This window comes from Fukomys damarensis, unplaced genomic scaffold (genome assembly GCF_012274545.1).
Source record: "Fukomys damarensis isolate Sample0158 unplaced genomic scaffold, DMR_v1.0_HiC HiC_scaffold_11, whole genome shotgun sequence".
Classification (NCBI taxonomy): domain Eukaryota; kingdom Metazoa; phylum Chordata; class Mammalia; order Rodentia; family Bathyergidae; genus Fukomys; species Fukomys damarensis.
This window is the reverse complement of record NW_022900923.1, coordinates 21,603,841-21,623,127: the sequence shown is the minus strand read 5'-3', so window position 1 is coordinate 21,623,127 and position 19,287 is coordinate 21,603,841. Positions and strand designations below refer to the sequence as shown.

The window sequence follows — 19,287 nt, the reverse complement described above, 5'->3', positions numbered from 1 at the left end:
CCGCCCACTCGCCGCCTGCACGACCCGGGCGAATAGAAACCTAGGCTGCGTGCTGGGGCGGCCTCCCGAGACAGGTGTCCCACTCCCCGCGCTACCGCCTCCCAGAAATCAGGCTATTCGGGGGAGTGTTTGGAGTTGCCGAGAAGATGATATCATGACTAAAACGGCCGCTCTCAATCGCTCTTAGGCCCCTCTGAACCTCGCCCACTCGCCGCCTGCACGACCCGGGCGAATAGAAACCTAGGCTGCGTGCTGGGGCGGCCTCCCGAGACAGGTGTCCCACTCCCCGCGCTACCGCCTCCCAGAAATCAGGCTATTCGGGGGAGTGTTTGGAGTTGCCGAGAAGATGATATCATGACTAAAACGGCCGCTCTCAATCGCTCTTAGGCCCCTCTGAACCTTCCCGCCAACCTGTTAGAGGAAGCTGAGGACACCGTTTCAGTCACTTTACGCTGGCAGAGTTAGCTGAGGGGACAAGCAGCCCCGTAACAATGCGCACGCGGGCCTTGCTTCTCAGCAGACGGAAACGAAACAGCAAGGAACAAGCAGGCTTCCACCAGGAGCAGGAAGCAGCTGATGGGTTTCCGGTCTGCAGGCATTTGAGTTTTGTAAATCCCCAGTCATGGGGAAATCATAAGATCTCTTGTCAATGTAATTATATCTCGCAAAAAAGAAAGGCTATGGGCCGGGGATTTAGCTCAGTGGTGCCAACACCTGCCTCGTGAGCGCAAGGTCCCGAGTTCGATCCCGGGTACTAAAAAAGAAAAAAAAGCAAAAAGGTGGCTAACTACAGATTTACAATTTTGGAGTGCTTGTGATCGAGGAGCGCATTAGACACTACCAGCAAGAGACTTGAGGGCTTCTTCCCCAGGCTTCCTTAACACTGAGCATGGAACAAAGTTGAGCCAAATTCAGCCTGGAGTCACCGAAATCAGTGACCTACGAGCCATCTTGTCCTAGTTGGAAATCCCTGGCAAGAAAGGTAGGGGACCTGATTAATGTCTTCTGAGGTAGGACCTCCAGACAGGTGAATCCTAGCATCAAGCTGCTCCATCCTTAGCAGCTCATGCAATTTCTCTCTCTCATTCATACGGCCTCCAAAGCCACAAAAGCACCTCTGTCAGGACATAAGAATTAGGCTGAGGGGTGGGGATTTAGCTCAGTGGCACTGTGCCTGCCTTGCAAACACAAGGTCCTGAGTTCAATCCCTGGTTAAAAAAAAAAGTTAACCTGAAAAGTAATGTTATGTATACATAGTGTCTTACACTGATGGTGCCAAAAGTGAACCCAAACTTTCCATGGAGCCAGAGCAATAGCATCAGTACATTATTTGCACTCAAGTGTGTGGGACCCTTCAGAGGACAGATTATGAACACAATGTTATGGTTTGGATCTTCAGTGTCTCCCCCAAGCAGGGCCCATGTTAGAGGTTTGGTCACTAGCTTCATGCTTACAGGAGGTGATGAAAATTTAAGAGGGGCCTAGTGGAAGGTCTTTGGGTCATGACCACAAAGAGGATCATAGAGATGCGTCGTCTTTTTCGCTCCCTTGCTCTGAAGAGGTGTGCAGTTTTGCTCTGTCCTACTCACAGCACCAAGTGCTGCTTCCCATCTCCCTCCCTCCCTGCCTGCCATCAAAGGCCCCAAAACATGGTTCCACCTGACCATCACTGGAACTTCCAAAACTGCAACCAAAGAAACCTTTTCCTTTCTGATTATCTCAGATATTATAGTAACAGAAAGCCCACACACCACGTGCTTGCCTGAAAATAGAAACTGACTCAACAAATTTTATTTGAGCACACGTGGCAGTCTAGCATAGTAACAGAATGGGCTCTGCCATTTTATGTCTGAGGGAGTTTGGGTATTACCAAATGAACCCATGCCTCCATTCCCCACCTCTCGAATAGCCCACCGTGTGAAGATTAAATACCTGTGTGCACAATACTCAATTCGCGTTAACTTTCATTTTCATGTTTACATAATATATAAAACAGAAGAGGGTTGGGTGAGTTAATACTGGGTTCATTGGGGGAAGTTATGGTGATAAACTTACCAATAATGGGTATGAGGTATAGCTCAGTGATAGAACACCTGCTTAGCATGCTCAAGATTCCAGGTTCGATCCTAGCACCACTGCCAAAATTATTAGTAATAGATTATAAAAACAATCCAAATTTTAAGACTGTGGAAATTTTTTTTTTTTTTTTAAATAAAGAAAGGATATTGCTATGTTCAGGCTGGCCTTGAATTCACTATGTAGCCCAGGATGGTCTTGAACTCACAGTGATCCTCATGCCTCAGCCTCCTGAGTGCTAGGATTATAGGCGTGCACCACCACGTCTGGCAATATTCTTGTAAAGAATGTTTTGGTTTAGATTTAGCATTTTATGGTAAGTGGGTGGCTGGGAGTTATTGGACCAAAATGACTTCATCATTTTTTCCCCTAAAAAAATAAACTTTTTTTCACCAGTCAGGCCACAGGAAAACAAATCCAAACCTCAGTTTCAAGTAATCCCTTAGGTATTTCACTAAATCACCCACACTTCACTCACAGGGCTTGGGGGCTAATGGCTATAAACTCCAGGAGCAAGACCTCGTGGATGACTGGGACATCTAGAGGCTACTGGGAAAACTACTGGCAGCTACTATGTTCCTTACCAAGCATCACGTGGGTCCTTGGCCCACACTGGAGTGTGGCGCTACATGAGTTTACCAGAAATGCAGAATTTCAGGCTCCGGACCTACGGAACAAGCACATGCATTTTAACAGGATCTAAGAGAAAATGGGCACACAACTTTAATGGGAACATCTGAATGAAAACTAGCTTTACAAAAGACATCTCCCCAGCCCCCTGAAGGTATGCAGAACTATCTGCCTTGAAAACAATCTTCCGGTCCAAATCACATCTCTATCCTAAACCACTCTAGAATGTAAAAAACACATTCATACAAGCATGAATATTCTATAGCTTGTGTATTTGCTGGTAGTTCCTCTGTTTAGCATCCGTGCCGTATAGCACTCGAGGCGTCATGGTGCAGACACATCTTCTCAAGAGGCAGGGCACACCCAGGAACCTGATGAAGACCATGGGAAACCCAAGGGGGCATTTCTGGTGACCTGGGCACTTGAAACACTGCAGGCCCAGAGGCTTTGCATCTCCTCCTAAGCACACGGCTCTCATGTATGGAATTAGGGCTTCTACCCACACCCGGGATCACCCTGCCTCCCCTAACCCCATTCTTCCCTTCTCCTTATCTCCAGGGCAAGTAGTTTACCTACTTCCTGAAGCACCTGGTGCCTCATAAGCAGTTCTCTGCCAGGACTAGAGGCTGAGGGAACAGTCACTGTCATCTTGGTGGCATGTACAGCTCACAAAACCCAAATGTCTACAGGAGACCAAACATCTCCTACATTGAGACTCAATCCTATTACTCCTTGAGGCTTATACTACAACTTACCTTCAAAACCTCTCCAGTGGAAACGTGTGGGTATGATCAGCCTATTCCACAAAACGATGGCTACTAAAATATCATTTTATAGACACACTGTGGGTAAAACTACCCAGGAAAAGAACCCCGTGCTCCCAGCTACCTTTTGCAAGTACTAACAACAATCTGATATGCTTGAAAGCAAGTGAATCCTGAAGTCCAGCCTGCAAAAGAATGTGCATGTGGTCAGTCAGGGAGGAACATGAACCACGTTTCACCCTCCCACATGTATTCTAGTACAAACGACAAAAACTGGCAAGTATTGTGCAAATCAAGTAAAATTTAAGAACTCTGCTTACTGTCTGAGGCTCAGGTGCAGGCTTTCCACTTTACAAGTTAAAAATTGGGGTGTCCTAAGAAATCTAATCAGGGCACCCGGCTTCTCTTCCTGCCTAAACTGTATAGTACTACGTGACAAGTCCTGCGGGGTAATTCTTTACCTCTAAGAAGCTGCATGGGTGGAGTTAATTATCAAATATGCAAAAGCAACAAAGGATGAACCCATGGAAAGCTCAGTACAGTTATAACCTCGCATGGACCTTGTGAAGACTGGTGAGGCAATTTAAAGGTCTTTCAGATACTGCGAAGCAATCCCTGTGGAAGTTTTAAGTGGGAACAAAAGATGTACCCTTCTGTCCCGGAGTACAAAACAGGTAGGAAACTGAAATAGAAAAATCCTGAAAGGGAGGAGGAAAGGATTAAAAGAAAAAGATGGTATCTCAATATTTATTAAAATCTTTATTTTTTTCAGAATTGGAATCCATAGAACACATTAGAAACTTGAATGTCTCTTATTTGGTGTCTTACCAAGTGCCTCCACTTGTGCAACAGCTCTGAGAGGAAATCCTTGGCAGTCAAACAGGAGGGTAGTGAGTCCCACATCTCCCTTTAAGCAAATAAATTAGCTCCCCAGTAACTTATTCCCAGTTTCCCCATTTTGTGTTTGTGAGGAACACCTTGGTTCCAAAAATAATCTGTGACAATATTGTACCCAGTCCTTATTCACCACCCAGGCTTAAGGAAAGGGAGGGAGCCTAGCTGGCCTCCCTTCCAGAGCTAGTTTCACAGGAGTCAGGTGCAGGCCCACCTGGCTCACCAGAGCTGCCCAGGAGGTGTCTGCTATCTGTATCACTTAGAGTCCTTTGCAGAGACTGAAAAGGTAACTTTTAATAACTTTAAGTACCTCTGTGAGGTGACTGTTTCACTGTGTCAAAATAAATATATGTTCCTTAGAATACATATCCACCTTTATCAGTACAGCTTCACCCATGTTTCCTGAAGCCCAACCTCACAGAGAACTCATACAGGCTCACTGAGGAGGCTGCTCTACCAACCCAGAGAGGAGACAGGTAAGGGGTGAGGAGGGAGGCTGAGAAAGACGGTGTATGGATGAGAAGTCCAAAGTTTTTTTTGGGGGGGGTACCTGGGTCAAACTCAGGACCTTGCACTTGGCACCACTGAGCTAAGCCCCAGCCCAAAGTTTGTTTTAAAGAAAAGACAGACTTCATTACAAGACAATGCTGTGCCCAGGTGTCACTGAAAAACTGAAATGTACAGGATTCAATTTTCCCAAAATACTATGCAAATAAATATGCCCGAATTTCTCCATTTTCTTAAATTTCATCTGACACATTAACCCTGAGTGCAAACAGGGAGAAATGCCTCAAAGTATAGTGAACAATACTCTGAGCAAATTGGATCGTATTAATTTGTTCAGCACAGAAAAAATTTTATAACCCTCTCCCCAAACCATAATGTAGCCTCATTAAATAAGTTTTAAAACAAAATCTCTATACCCCAATTTCTACATTCCAACTTCAAAATACACATTTTGAAGTAGAAGAACAGGAAATGGCAATTGGTTCTGATTTCCTATTAAAATACATCCACGTCCATCTAAGGGTTCAGCTGTCATACCTAGCCACAAACCCTCCAATAACTTGGTTGCAACAGCCTCAGCTGGATTCTAATAAACAAACTAAAAGAGGACAGCATCACCAGGCTTTTTTTTTTTCACACAGAACTTAGTGTTTTGAATTTTAGGGCTGTAAGCTTATGGTTGGTTTTCTCCAAGATTCATCTAAACACTTTTTCTAATTTAACCCAATCCTAATTTAGAACATAAATGTATGTTCTATGTCATATCTAATTTTAACCACTGCGCATCTGAATACCTTTTAAGAGTGGGAGTTTGAAAACAGAAAAAGAATAAAATGATACATTTTTGCAAATGCTTTGAAGGAGGAAACATTTTCAAACAAGTCTCCTTCCTGTTTTCTTTTTTTTTCCCTTAGCAGGATTACTGCCTTCAGCCTTAGAAATTCCCAGTCTGAGAGGAGTTCTTACTCATTTCACTGTGACACACTAAAGGCAACATGTGTCTGAAAGAACACTAATCCATAATTTTTTTTTTTTTTTTTTTTTTTTTTTGGTACTGGGGATTGAATTTGGGTCCTTGCTCTTGCTAGGCAGGCACTGGAACCACTGAGCTAAATCTCCAGCCCACTAATCCATAGTTTCAATGAACACTTCGGAGAAGAGCAGAACTGATGTCCTTTCTACTCCCTCTTGCCAACTGGCTCCCAGAAGCTTCGGGGAAGCACTAAACCAAGTTATTCTCAAGCTGGACTGTGAACTTCCCTGAACACACACAGCAAGTGGCCTTAAAATCAGAACTGATGCCTTCCTTTGTTAACACTATTTCAATGTTTTGTACAGTATCTGCTTCTTAAATTCAATACCCCTTTTTAAAATCAGCCATCCTTGTGTCCACTACAAAATGTCTACAAAATTACGATTGTTTCATAATTTCATGCTATTTTAAAGCAGTTACAAGTTACTCAAGTTATCTTTCAATGCCAGAAAATTGGGGCATAAATTACAAAGCTGTTTTTGAAAGGGGAGTGGTCAAAGGTGACTGGCATTAAATTTGCTCAACCACACTGCTTAAATACTTACTAGTCTCTAACTGACAGAAGTACAAAGCTGAAATGGCATCTGGACAAGATGCAAGGGACACTCACAGCTGAGTGCATAGGTGAGTGGGCACGCCAGGCCTGTCCCCTCTGGCGTATAATTTACTGCAGCTGCTTATACGTCAGGATCATTTTGCCGGAACACAGTACTAAGCCTATGTTTCAGCAACATGAATCAGTGTTAAGAGAAGATGGAAGAACTACAAATGAGACTAATGATAAAATTAGGATCTGACATAAATCAAAATCTTAAGGCTCCTGCTGGTAACTCCCTTAATTTCAAGGCTTAGAAGGCTTAATACCATTGATTCGTCTTCTGCATGGCTCAAATCAGAGACTCGGTCTATCCGCCAGCAGGGAGTATACTGTCTTCTGTGGCATAGATAGCTGCCTTTTCTTACAAGAGAAAGAAAGGCAGAAACAGGGCCACTGATAGCCTGGGAACAGCATCTTCAATGACCAAATACTTTAAAAATGAAATGGAAATTCATTTCAGAAGAGAAATGAGGATTGTAGAGATCACACCACCTGACTCTTATTTAAGGTATTATTTCAGTTTGCTTCGTTAATTTAGAAAGGATTTGACGGCTTTAAGAAAAAAGGGAAAATCAGTCTCCATAGAGACTCATGCTTGGGTTGTAAAAATATTTTCTCTAGAGACAGTGTTTTGGTTAATTTGGACACAACTGTGAGAATGCAGATTTTACTTACGTACAAAGTCATATTTGCCTTTTACATACCTTAGAACCTAATCACAGGGAAATCAACTTTCTGCTAATTCAGTCATCTCCCGATTCTTGTTCTACTGAGTGTCTATCTTCTTCCCTCCTCTAAAATCATCAAAACCAGGGATGGGGATTTAGATTAGTGGTTCCAGCGCCTGCCTTGCAAACGCAAGGACCCGAGTTCGATCCCCAGTACCCCCCCAAAATAAATAAATAAAATCATCAAAACCATACAACACAACTGCTTAACAGATTGTATCTTCCTGCCTTTACCCTTCCCGCCAATTCTATCTTACAAATGTATCCCCCTTCAACAGTGTATTCTATTTTGGCTCGACAGAATGCAGGGTTTTATTTGCTGCTACTCTGTAGGTAGCAGTAAACTTTCCAATTTGAGTAGTCCCGATTAAAAAAAAAAAGACAAGAAATTATAAAGTGTTTCCACAAAATCCACAAGTGTGGAAAAAGGACTATAAGATTCACCTCAAAACACACTCTGGAAGCACCTGCAGCATCCACCTATCCAACGTCACACTTGTTTGTCCTTTGGCATGGGAATTAAAACTAACCAACGCTAAAACCCATTGCTAAAATGGGCCACTACCGAGGAAGTCAGAGGTGGTTCTGCAGGAACATCTCGCGCTCTGAAATATGTCTGCCTCAGTTTCTACACCAAACACACCCAAGGCCACCCTGTCCTCTACTACCAAAATTTGCTGCTGACAACTTCCAAAGTCATCTGATACCATTTGGAATTGATTGTGCTGTTTCTCTATCTTTGTAAAAATAAGTCTCACTTATTTTGTGTTGAGAATTACAAATGGGAGAGAGGCATTCTGTCTTCCACTAGCACAGTGTCCATCCCAAACTGGTCAGTGCACTGCTTCACAGTGGCTAGGACACTCAGCAGCCGCTGGTCCACAGCATCCAGGTGAGGATCGGAGAGCACGGGAGAGATGGGGTCATGGGCCATGGCAAATTTTAAGGCAGACTTTAGCACTCCATTCTTCAGGTAGTTCAGTCTGTTCCAAGTGGAAACCCGAATGCTGGAAGAAAACGTTTTAGTACAAGTTACATAAAAGCTCTATCAAATGGAGTTCAAAACTTGCTTGGCAAACAAAAGTTAAAAAAAAAATTTTTTTTGACAGTACTGGGGATTGAATCCAGGCCTTTATAGTGCCCTTGAGACAGGATCCCACCAAGTCACTAAATTGCCCAGGCTACGTTCAACCTTGCAATCCTCCTGCCCCGATCTCTCAGTTTATATATCCCAGGACTACAGGGCTGCACCACCACTCCTGGCTATGTGAAATATTTTAAATTTAAAAAAATCATTTCTATTCAGAATTGTTTTTTGTTTTTTTTTTCAGCTTTAATTGAGTTCATTGGTACATTTTAGGGGATACAGTACAGTTACATTCATTGTTGGGATCTTGTACCTCTACATGACAAGTCTTGATGTTTTGTTTTTTTGAGACAGGGTCTCACTATGTAGTTGAGACTGACCTGGAATTCACCAGGTAGCTTAGGCTGGTCTCGAACTCACAACGATCCTCCTGCCTCAGCCTCCCGAGTGCTGGGATTACAGGCATGTGCCACCACACCTGGCTCTATTCAGAATTCTGTATTGTAAGTAAGTCACATTAATACATTTATACTTTTTTGGGTAATAACCAGAGGCAGACACAAAGACTTACACACTCCAAAGCTGTGAGGAAACAAAGTGCGTGTGTGTGTGTGTGTGTGTGTGTGTGCAAGATTAGAATGACTACAAGATTACAGAAGCAGTGTTCTTTACATATCAGTGGGTAATTTTAATTTCTTCATGTTTCTGACTTTTTAAAATTTCAGCCATTAACATCATATATAGGAAAATCACTCTAAGGCTACTTTCCTTATTTTGTTTTTATATTCAAATTTTTTTTTCTTGAGAGTCTTGCAACATAGTTTAGGCTGGCCTTGAACTCACTATGTAGCCCAGGCTGATCCAACTCTCAGTAATTCTCCTATCTCAGCCTCCAGAATGCTGGGATTAAAGGTGTGCACCACCAGCTTGGCTTCCTTAATTATTTTACCAGCTGCTGTGGTTTGACTCTTTCCTCCATAGCTCATGTTGCAATTTATTTATTTATTTAGGTACCAGGGATTGAACTTGGGTCCTTGCATTTGCCAGGCAGCATCACATTACAATTTAGTTGCCCATCAAAAAACATTAAAAGGGGAGACTGTAAAGTGTGATTAGGCCATGAGGCAGAACTATCAGTGGAACTGATACTGTTGTGAAACCCTTGTTTCCTCTCTACCCTTCTGCTACGTGATGACATAGTAGATGACAGTACCTTGATATTGGACTTCTCAGCTTCCAGAACTATGAGCCAATACATTTCTGTTCATTATTAATTACCCAGTCTGTAATATTACATTACACCAGCTTGAAACAGACTAAGATACAGTAAAGAAAAGTTATTATTATCTCATAAGAAAAGTTCTTATCTCTGGTGGGTAAAACAAATTATTAAGTAGGCAGAAATGTCTGACTCTGAGACTGTTCTGCCACCATTTTAAAAGTAAGCAAGATAGATTTCTGTGTAAAGCATAAGAGGGATGGAGAAGTACAAATGTTGGGAACTCTACTGCAAATGCCCAGTGTGATGAACCTGTCACTTTACTGCATCTTAACCGGATTTACCTTTCAATATAAAATCTGCCGTAACAGACAGAATTCCTTGAAAAGCATCAGTGCAGGAGGAAGGGGGTCTCTGGATGCTTCTGGCAACTGCATAGTGGGGACCAGTGGTGCAGGAGGCAAGTCATCCAATGCAACTGTGCCCAACCCCCATTCCCAGAAGGTGCAGGCCTTTGGTAACCTTCAACCCCCAGCCTGGACTGATGGTACTTTCCTGAGGTTCTCTTGATGTGGAAACCACAACCTTGAAGTACATGCTCCCACCCCTCAATTCACTCTGAAGGCCCACAGATGTGCCTCGCCTGCAGCCCAGAAGATTCTTACTTAGTAGCTGCCCTCTGTAGCTGTGCATTATGGAGGTCACTTCCAGCTTGCCCAGAATCTGCAACCAGCAAACTTCACTCCTATCCACTGGGCTCAACTGCACTTTCTCCACTGAGATCCAAACTCCACCATGGGCAGGGAATACACTTCAAGTTTGTCCTTGGATACTCTCCCTCATCCCTGATTTCCCTGTCAGTCACTCTTAGATTAAAATTTAATAATTCTTTATATAAACATCCCTGTTTAACACAATGTCTTTTCTATCTCCTGACTGGATTAGATTGACATTACTAATACAAAAACATCTTTAATTTTTTATTATCTATACCACTGTTTCCCAATTATGAATGAAGACAAGGGTTACCTAGGTAAACTGTGAGTTAAGGAAGGGGGTGCAGTGGCTCTAAGGGGCAGTCTTACAAGCTATGAATGTGCCTGGGGGTTGCCTAGTGGTAAGTGGTGCTCTTGGGCCTGCTTTTTTGTGCAGCCAAGCAAGGTGAATCCCAGCTGATTCTTTTCTTTTTTTTTGGTACCAGGGATTGAACTTGGGTCCTTGTGCTTGTGAGGCAGGCAGCGGCACCACTAAGCTAAATCCCCGGTCCCCCAGCTGATTCTTTTTTTTTTTTTTGGTACCAGGGATTGAACTCGGGTCCTTGCGCTTGCAAGGCAGGCCACCGAACCGCTGAGCTAAATCCCTGGCCCTCCCCAGCTGATTCTTGATGTGCACATTTTACAATCAGACCAGGAATGCTGCTCTGAAAACGAGCTCCTTAGAGCCTAGTCTTTATCTTATTTTCTTGAATTACTTTTCAATTTCTTTACTCTCTAATAGACTGTTTTGGTTTTTGTTTTTAGTACTCGGGATCAAATTCAAGACCTTGTTCTTGCAAGGTAGGCATGGTGCCAACTGGGCTAAATCCCTGGCCGCTTTAGTTTTTGTTTTTGAGACAGGGTCTTGCTATACAGCCCAGGCTTGCCTCAAACCTGCAATCCTGTTTCATCCTTATCACAGCTGGGATCACAGGCATGCTTCACCATGTTCAGCTTAATACAGAATTTCTTAAAATCAATTATGAAATCTTTTCCTATGCCAATGTCTTCAAGAGTTCTACTTAATCTTTTTTCCAGCTAGTTTAGTGTTTCTGTTTTAATATTTAGATCTTTGATCCATTTTGATTTTAGTTTAGCTTAGGTGAGAGATAAAGGTCTAGTTTTAATCTTTGACAAGTTGAAACCCAAATTTTTCCCAAACTATTTTTTTGAGACAGAGTTTCACTATGTAGTTCAGACTGACCTAGAACTCACTATGTAGCTCAGGCTGGTCTCGAACTCACAGTGATCCTCCTGCCTCAGCCTCCTGAGTGCTGGGATTATAGGTGTGTGCCACCACGCCCGGATGCCCAGCACTATTTATTAAAGAGGCTATCTTTTCTCCAGTGAGAGTGTTTTGCTCCTTTGTAATAGAAGAGGTGGCTAGCATGTGTGGAGTTGTTTCTGCATCTTCTATTCAGTTCCAATAATCTTCAGGTCCGTGAAGATTATTCTTTGCCAGCACCATGCTGTTTTTATCACAGTAGCTTTGTAGTATAGTTTCTGAAGGCATGAGCGTAGTAAAAGATTTCATGAACAAAACCTTAGTTGCACAGGAACTAGCACAAAGAATCAACAACTGGGATCTCATCTTACTAAAAAGCTTTTGCACAGCAAGAGAAACCACCAACAGAGCTAACAGACAACCCACAATATGGGAAAAAATTTTTACCAGCTGTTCTTCAAAGTTCTACTATTTTTTTAAAAAAAAAAAAAAAAAAAAAAAAAAAAAAAAAAATCAGACCCCCCCAATATAAAGACTCAATTCAAAAATGGACATCTGAAATGAACTGACATTTCTCAGACAAAGAAGTAGAAACAGCAAATAAACGTATAAAAAATGTCCAACATCACTGGTCATTTAAGAGATGCAAATGAAAACAACACTGAGATTCCACCTCACCCCACAAAGAATGGCTGCTATCAAGAAATCAACCAATAACAAATGCTGGAGGGGTTGTAGGGAAAAGGAACCCTTATCCACTGTTGGTGGGAGTGTAGACTGGTGCAACCACTGTGGAAATCAGTATGGAGATACCTCAAAAAATTAGGATTAGAGGTTCCATTTGACCCAGCTATTCCTCTGCTGGGTAGCTTTCCAAAAGAACTAAAAGAATCATACCACAGCAATTTATGTGTATTCATGTTAATAGTGGTACAGTCTGTAATAGCTAAAGCTTTGAAATAGCCCCACTGACCATAAGCTGAAGACTGGATAAAGAAGATATGTTTTTGGGGCCAGGAGTTTAGCTCAGTGGTTCTGCCGCTGACTCGCAAGCATAAGAACCTGAGTTAGATACCTGGTACCAAAAGAAAAAAGATGTGGTTTTTAAAAAATAAAATGGAGGGCTGGGGATTTAGCTCAGTGGTTTCACTGCCTAGCTCACAAGCACAAGGTCCCAAGTTCAATCACTAGTACCAAAAAAAAACAAAACAAAACAAAAAAAACTAAGACTTAAAAATAAAATGGAGTACTACGCAGCCATAAAGAATGAGAAACTGGAGACATTTATAGCTAAATGGATGCACATTAAGGCCATACTCTGAAGTGAAATAAATAGAACAGATATGTAAATACGGAATAGTTTATGTGATGTGAGAAACTGAAAGTGTAAATAAGGATCAAAATGTAGATAATGGGAAATGGGAAAAAAAAGTCCAAAGGAGGAGAGGAAGTGGTAGAAGTAGGGGAAAGGAAAGAAGGGAAAGGAATAAATATAAGAAAAGGGAAAATTGGAAACAAAGCCTTTGTGAATAAGGAGGGGTGGAGGAGTGGAAGGGAGGGCAGGGGAAGGTGGAAAAAAAAAAGAACCAAGATACATCATGTAAGGTACAAGTTCCCAATGATAAATGTAAATGTATTATATACCTAGAATGTATCAATAAAAAAATTTACAGAAAAAAATGTATAATAATATGAAATAGGAAGAAAAGGTCCAAAGGGAAAGGGGAAGCAGGAGGAGTAGGGGAAAGGAAAGAAGGGAAAGGAATAAGTATGAGAAAAGGAAAAATAAGATATATCATGTAAAGGTACAAATTCCCAATGATGAATACCATCATATTGTATACCTAAAATGTATCAATAAACTTAATGAATTAAAAAAATCAATTATTAAATACCTGTGAAAAGTAAAAGTTAGTTTTAGACAATTTCAAATTGAGATATGCAAATCCCAGGTTTTATGTGACGAGATGATTTAAAAATCACAAAGTAACCAGATAAAGCAATACAGATTTTTTAGATGGTGTTTTGTTGGTGATGTTTTGTTTTTTTGGCAGGGGCCTGGTTAGAGGGTGATTATACTCTGATTTTTTTTGCAGGGGGGGTACCGGGGATCGAACTCAGGTCCTTGCACTTGCGAGGCAGGCAGCAGCACCACTGAGCTAAATCCCTGGCCCCTCTGATTTTTTTTTTTAATTAAAAAAAATTTTTTTTAATTAAAAAAAATTTTTTTTAATTAAAAAAAATTTTTTTTAATTAAAAAAAATTTTTTTTAATTAAAAAAAATTTTTTTTAATTAAAAAAAATTTTTTTTAATTAAAAAAAATTTTTTTTAATTAAAAAAAATTTTTTTTAATTAAAAAAAATTTTTTTTAATTAAAAAAAATTTTTTTTAATTAAAAAAAATTTTTTTTAATTAAAAAAAATTTTTTTTAATTAAAAAAAATTTTTTTTAATTAAAAAAAATTTTTTTTAATTAAAAAAAATTTTTTTTAATTAAAAAAAATTTTTTTTAATTAAAAAAAATTTTTTTTAATTAAAAAAAATTTTTTTTAATTAAAAAAAATTTTTTTTAATTAAAAAAAATTTTTTTTAATTAAAAAAAATTTTTTTTAATTAAAAAAAATTTTTTTTTTTTTTTTTGGTATTGAGGATTGAACTCAGGTCCTCATGCTTGTGAGGCAGGTGGTGGCACCACTGAGCCAAATCCCCAGCCCAATTATACTCTTATATTAAGCCTAGCATAGATAACTTTTACTACATAGACTACAAACCTTTTCCCCCTGTACTGGAGATTGAACCCAGGACCTTCACACTTGAGCCCTTTCTTTATTATTTTGAGACAGGCTCTTGGTAAGTTCTCAATTCAAAATGAATTCTATGCTTTGTGTCACCTGCCTCTACTTTCCCTGTTCCCCATTTTTGGATCTCCAGAGTAGGAAATTGTGTGTGTGTTTGTTTTCTGAGACAGGGTCTTACTCTATGTTGGCTCTGAATTCTGTATGTGGCCCGGGCTGCCTTTCAGAAGTTTAAAGGTCAAGGAAATGGAGTTACTGTTACCTGAGTCTAAAAGGGAAGGCAATGCAGGCTTACGTATTGGCTGATGCAACACTGATAACTTACATGCAACACTGATAGAGAGGGGCAAGAATGCTTCTCTCATCCAGCGAGGGGTTCCCAAAGCTGAAAATTAAATGCAAACTTAGTGAGTTAGATGGAAGTACCAGTTCCCTGCTTGGCATCAAAGAAACAGCAAATTCTGTAAGAAACCCAAATGTGACCCTATATAATTTCATGTGCTAGCAGCTCCAACCACTTAAAAATAAGTAGGCCATGACCAATTAGACACAGGATCCCTAACAGCCTGTGCTGAAGTATCAAACAACAAATAACTTTATTTGCAAGGACCCTTTTTCCTTCCAAGATACTGCAAGGTGCTGGAGCAAAACTATGGTAATAGTGTGGAATGCACCAAAAGGAGAACAGGAAAACTCCTAAACTTGAAAAGTCTGGGAAAGAAATAAGGGATATTCATACTAGGATGCCCCAAACAATCAGATGGCCATTACTTGTCCTACTCCAAAATTACCAATATCTTATTCTCCACAAGCATACTGGAAGCTTCAAGCTGGAAAAACTGTTCACAGGGGCTCAGAAAACACTGATTCAAAGCAGAAGTGAAAGTGTTATTAGATAATTCAGAGTCAGGGAGATGATTCCAGAAAAACTCAATCTTTCACTCTTTTCCAGGAAGTGTACCTTCATGGCTGAAGTGTCTGCTAGCCCTCGGTATAGTGAAAGTCCTCTGAAAACAAAGGATGTCCCACCCCTCGCAAAACATTCACCTTGCCAAATAATCCATAATGTAAGAGGTGTGTAGGGCCTTTGGGAATCTCATGAAGGGGGTTCATGTCCTTAAAAAACAGGGGTAAGGGAGCTTGTTCACTCACTCCTACCATGTAAGGACACACAGAAGGTATCATCTATGAGGAATACGCCCTCACAAGACATGAAATCTACTAGCATCTTGACCCTAGACTTCCTAGTCCCCAGAACTCTGAGTAACAAATATCTGCAGTTTATAAATTTGCCCATTCTAAGGTATAAATTGTCCAGTCTAAGGCAGCTGGAGTAGACTAAACAAAAAATTTGATATGTACCAAATATTATGTAAATAATTTATAGGATCTTTCAAACAAAGCAACTATTTTTACAAGCAAAGATAAAGATTTTCAAGAACAAATACAGCCCTGGCCACTAGCTGCTTTGCTATGATGAGTTAGAGGGAAAGGCAGTGTTTGTTGGCCCTCTACTTTCCGTCCACGTCACCATCTTTCACAGAGTACAACGCACCTCTTGCTCCATATAAGATGGTGGCATCATTTCCAAAAGTTACCCAAGCATTCTTTACCAGGGAGCCATGTCTCAGCTTATTCTCAGCATTCAATGTTAATAATAGTGACTAGTGCTTAAATAATTCTGAGCTCCAAGGAAGCATTCTATTTTAACAAATTCTATTTAAGTATAACTAAATCTATGGTACTAAACTGGCCACCATGGAGACTGCAGAGTGCAAATTGGAAATACAGTGTGCTCTCCAAATAGCTCAAGCCTAAAAAGTAATAAAGAAACTTATCTTAAGACAAAAGTAATTTGTAGTTTAGTGTATAATCTCTATCCAATAGTTCTTCTCATGATAGAAAAAGTCTGAGCCTACACTGCCACCAAAATATTGCTTAACCACCTATTATTTGATAGGACTAAATTTTAAATTGCATAAACCTCTGGATAAATGAATTTAACCAAAAACAAAGTCTGTCTTCTATTAAATCTGCATTTCTCAGATCTGATGCTCTGTAAGAAAGAAGGATGCAGGTAGTAACAAATTAAGGACCTTGCCTTCCAGCTGTCTGTGAAAAGGACCTTCCATTTTACAATTTTTTTTTTTTGGTTCCAGTGATTGAACTCAGGACCTTGTGCTTGTGAGGCAGGCGGTGGCACCACTGAGCTAAATCCCAGCCCTCCATTATTTTAAAGTACTGAAATCCCTTATGGGCAGAGAAGGATGAGTGCCAACAAGCCAAGGCCCCAAGTGGAAAAAAGAAAGACACATTGTATCAACTGAGTTCTGGATGTTTTCCAGGACACCTGCTACAGTTTGGATCTGAAATGTGTCTCACAGGCTCATATGCTAAAGGGCCTGGCTGCCCTTCATACAGTGCTACTGGGAAGGGGTTTGACCTTTAGGAGGCAGGACCCAGACAGAAGTCAGGGCACTGGGGGCTTTCCCTTCCTTGAATGGAAAACTGGGACCCCACCCATTCCTTTCAGGGCTTGTTAGCTGCCATGAGGGGAGCAGCTTTTCTCTAACACATGCTCTCCACTCTGATGTTTTACCTCACCACAGACCCAAAAGCAATGGAGTCAATACACACAGCCTGAAATTTCTGAAATAATCAAAATAAACCTTTTCTCCTTTTATGTTGATTTAGCTCAGGCATTTGTTATAGCAATGAAGAGCCGATTAACATGATATACTAGAAAATACACTTCTTTTATATATAGAAACTGACAAAAGACAGTCCTGTGGGTCTTACCTTTTGGCATTATCGAGAAGGATGAGCATACTAGCGCCTTCATCATCTTGAAAGCTCTCATAGTGATGGCGGTCAGCATTGCCAATCAGGTAATCAAAGATAGAGGTGTCAATGATGTCCAAGAGGCGCGGGCCTGAGTCATATGGGGATGTTTTTTTCACAGCATCACAGTAGCTCTCATCATACTCCCACCTGGAGGCAAGCAACATCACCAGGGTTACTGAGTGACAACCACGTACCTGGCTGTTATGGGTTGAATCTTTTTTTATTAATACATTTTATTTTATCCATTTCCCCCTTCAAACTCCCTCCCCTCCCTATGTACAGAAGCTTTGTTGCCATTTTTTCTGTTTTCACTTTTTCTTGTCCCTTCCTTTCTCCCTCCTTCCTCCATTGTTCCCCTTCCCATTTGAACGCTTTCTTACCATTTCCCAACATCCATTGTACATTTCAGTCCTTATTTCCACTTTTGTTTTCTCACGTATGGGTTGAATCTTAAATGTCCTCCAAAGGCCATGTGTTGAAGGTGCAGTGGAACGTCAGGAGGTGGGACCAAGTGGAAGAAGTCAGATCACTGGGAGTGTGCCCTTAAAAGAGTGACTGGTACCCCAGCCCTTCCATCACTGTGTTTCCCAGAATACATGAGGTGAGTAGCCTTAGTCCATAATGCACTTCCCAGCAAATGTTCTGCCTTACCACAGGTCCAAGAGCAATGGAGCCAACCATGACAATTCTCTAAAAACTATAAAATAAACCTTTCCTTCTTTTAAGCTGTTTACCTAAGGGACAGATCACAGTGATGGGAAGCTGACTAAGAAAATCGGTACCAGGAATGAGATAGTTGCTATGACTATTATCTGATGATGTGGTTCAGAAGTCTTTGGAATTGCTCTGCAGAGTTTGGAAAAGTTTGGAGAAGCAGACTAGAGAAAGCCTAGAGTACATGAAGCAGAGACTAATGAGCAATTGTGGTGGGAACTCAGAAGACCACCATGTTAATAGAAATGCAGACAGCAAAGACTGTGCTCATGAGGTTTCAGATGGAAATGAGGCCTCTATTGGGAAATGGACTAGAAGGCACCTGTGTTATATCTTGGCAAGGAATTTGCCTACATTTTTTCCACGTCCTGAGATTTTGCAGGAGGTTGAATTTATAGGGTGTTTTTGTTTGTTTGTTTGTACCGGGGATTGAACTTGGGACCTTGTGCTTGTGAGGTAGGCTGCGGCACCACTGAGCTAAATCCCCAGCCCAGGAGGTTGAGTTTAAAGGGAAATTTCAAGGCATCACAGAATTCAGGCAGTGGAATGGGTTTTGACTGCTGCTTTTAGAAATGCATAAGAAATGGGAGCAACAAGAGAACAGAAAAATTTGAAAAACTTGCAATGTGACCAAAAAAGAACCATGTGTAAAATTTAGGCCAAAGAGGCTACAGTTGCTGAAGAAATTAGTGCCAGGTACTTTGCTCCAATATAACAGGGAAGATACCTTGAGAACATCTCAGCAATCAGTGAGACCCCACCCATTACAGAATCAAGGGTATAAAAGTGGAATCCTCCACTTGAAGAGAGCATCCCTCAAACAGACTCACAAGCCATTTCCTTAGGATCCTCTTCTCTTATGTTCAGCCATCAAGGTACCCAGAGACCACTCACTACAGCGGTGGTCCGAGAGGGCCTGACTACTGCTTTGGCCAGTGGCAGACTTTGGTATCATCCATGCTCATTTTTTAGACATGCAGGACGCAAGGATGCAAGAATTGTGGGGTCATGGAGGCTATGATTGAGATTTCAAAGGAAAGCACAGGGAACGAGATCATATGCAGCAGAACTGCAGCCTTCACAAAAAGACCCTGAGAGGCTGATGCCTGAAGTTGAAGCTGCAGTGGAAATCACAGGAAGCTACTGATACCAGGAATAGGAATGCTGCTAAGGAAAGCTGCAGGCAGCAAAGAGGGCCAGCCCAAGAGAGACTACATGGACTCAATCAGCAAAGCTGTCGGGCAGGGCAGCCTAAACCCTTGGAGCCCACGTAACACCATCATGTTCCCCCGAAACAGACATGGGACCTGGAGGATTTCAAGTCTGCTGGGATTCAGTCTTGTTTTGGTTCAAATCTCCTTGCTATTTCCTATCCCTCCCTTTTGGAATAGGTTATGTTTACGCCATTTTATATTGAA

At 41.1% G+C, this 19,287-nt stretch overlaps 2 protein-coding genes across 2 annotated transcripts in view; both read right to left on the bottom strand.

Annotated features, from left to right (window-relative positions):
- Tor3a (torsin family 3 member A) overlaps positions 1-4,373 on the bottom strand; it is a 17,857-nt gene extending 13,484 nt beyond the window's left edge. The window contains exons 1-2 of the mRNA XM_033761962.1: positions 4,299-4,373; positions 296-411 (exon numbers count right to left, since the gene is read on the bottom strand). Coding sequence (XP_033617853.1) covers positions 296-411; positions 4,299-4,373 — 191 coding nt within the window. The remainder of the gene's footprint in view (positions 1-295; positions 412-4,298) is intronic.
- A 1,396-nt stretch (positions 4,374-5,769) lies between these two features.
- Positions 5,770-19,287, bottom strand: part of Fam20b (FAM20B glycosaminoglycan xylosylkinase) — a 41,026-nt gene continuing 27,508 nt past the window's right edge. The window contains exons 6-8 of the mRNA XM_010630232.3: positions 17,111-17,302; positions 14,637-14,696; positions 5,770-8,237 (exon numbers count right to left, since the gene is read on the bottom strand). Coding sequence (XP_010628534.1) covers positions 8,006-8,237; positions 14,637-14,696; positions 17,111-17,302 — 484 coding nt within the window. The 3' untranslated portion in view covers positions 5,770-8,005. The remainder of the gene's footprint in view (positions 8,238-14,636; positions 14,697-17,110; positions 17,303-19,287) is intronic.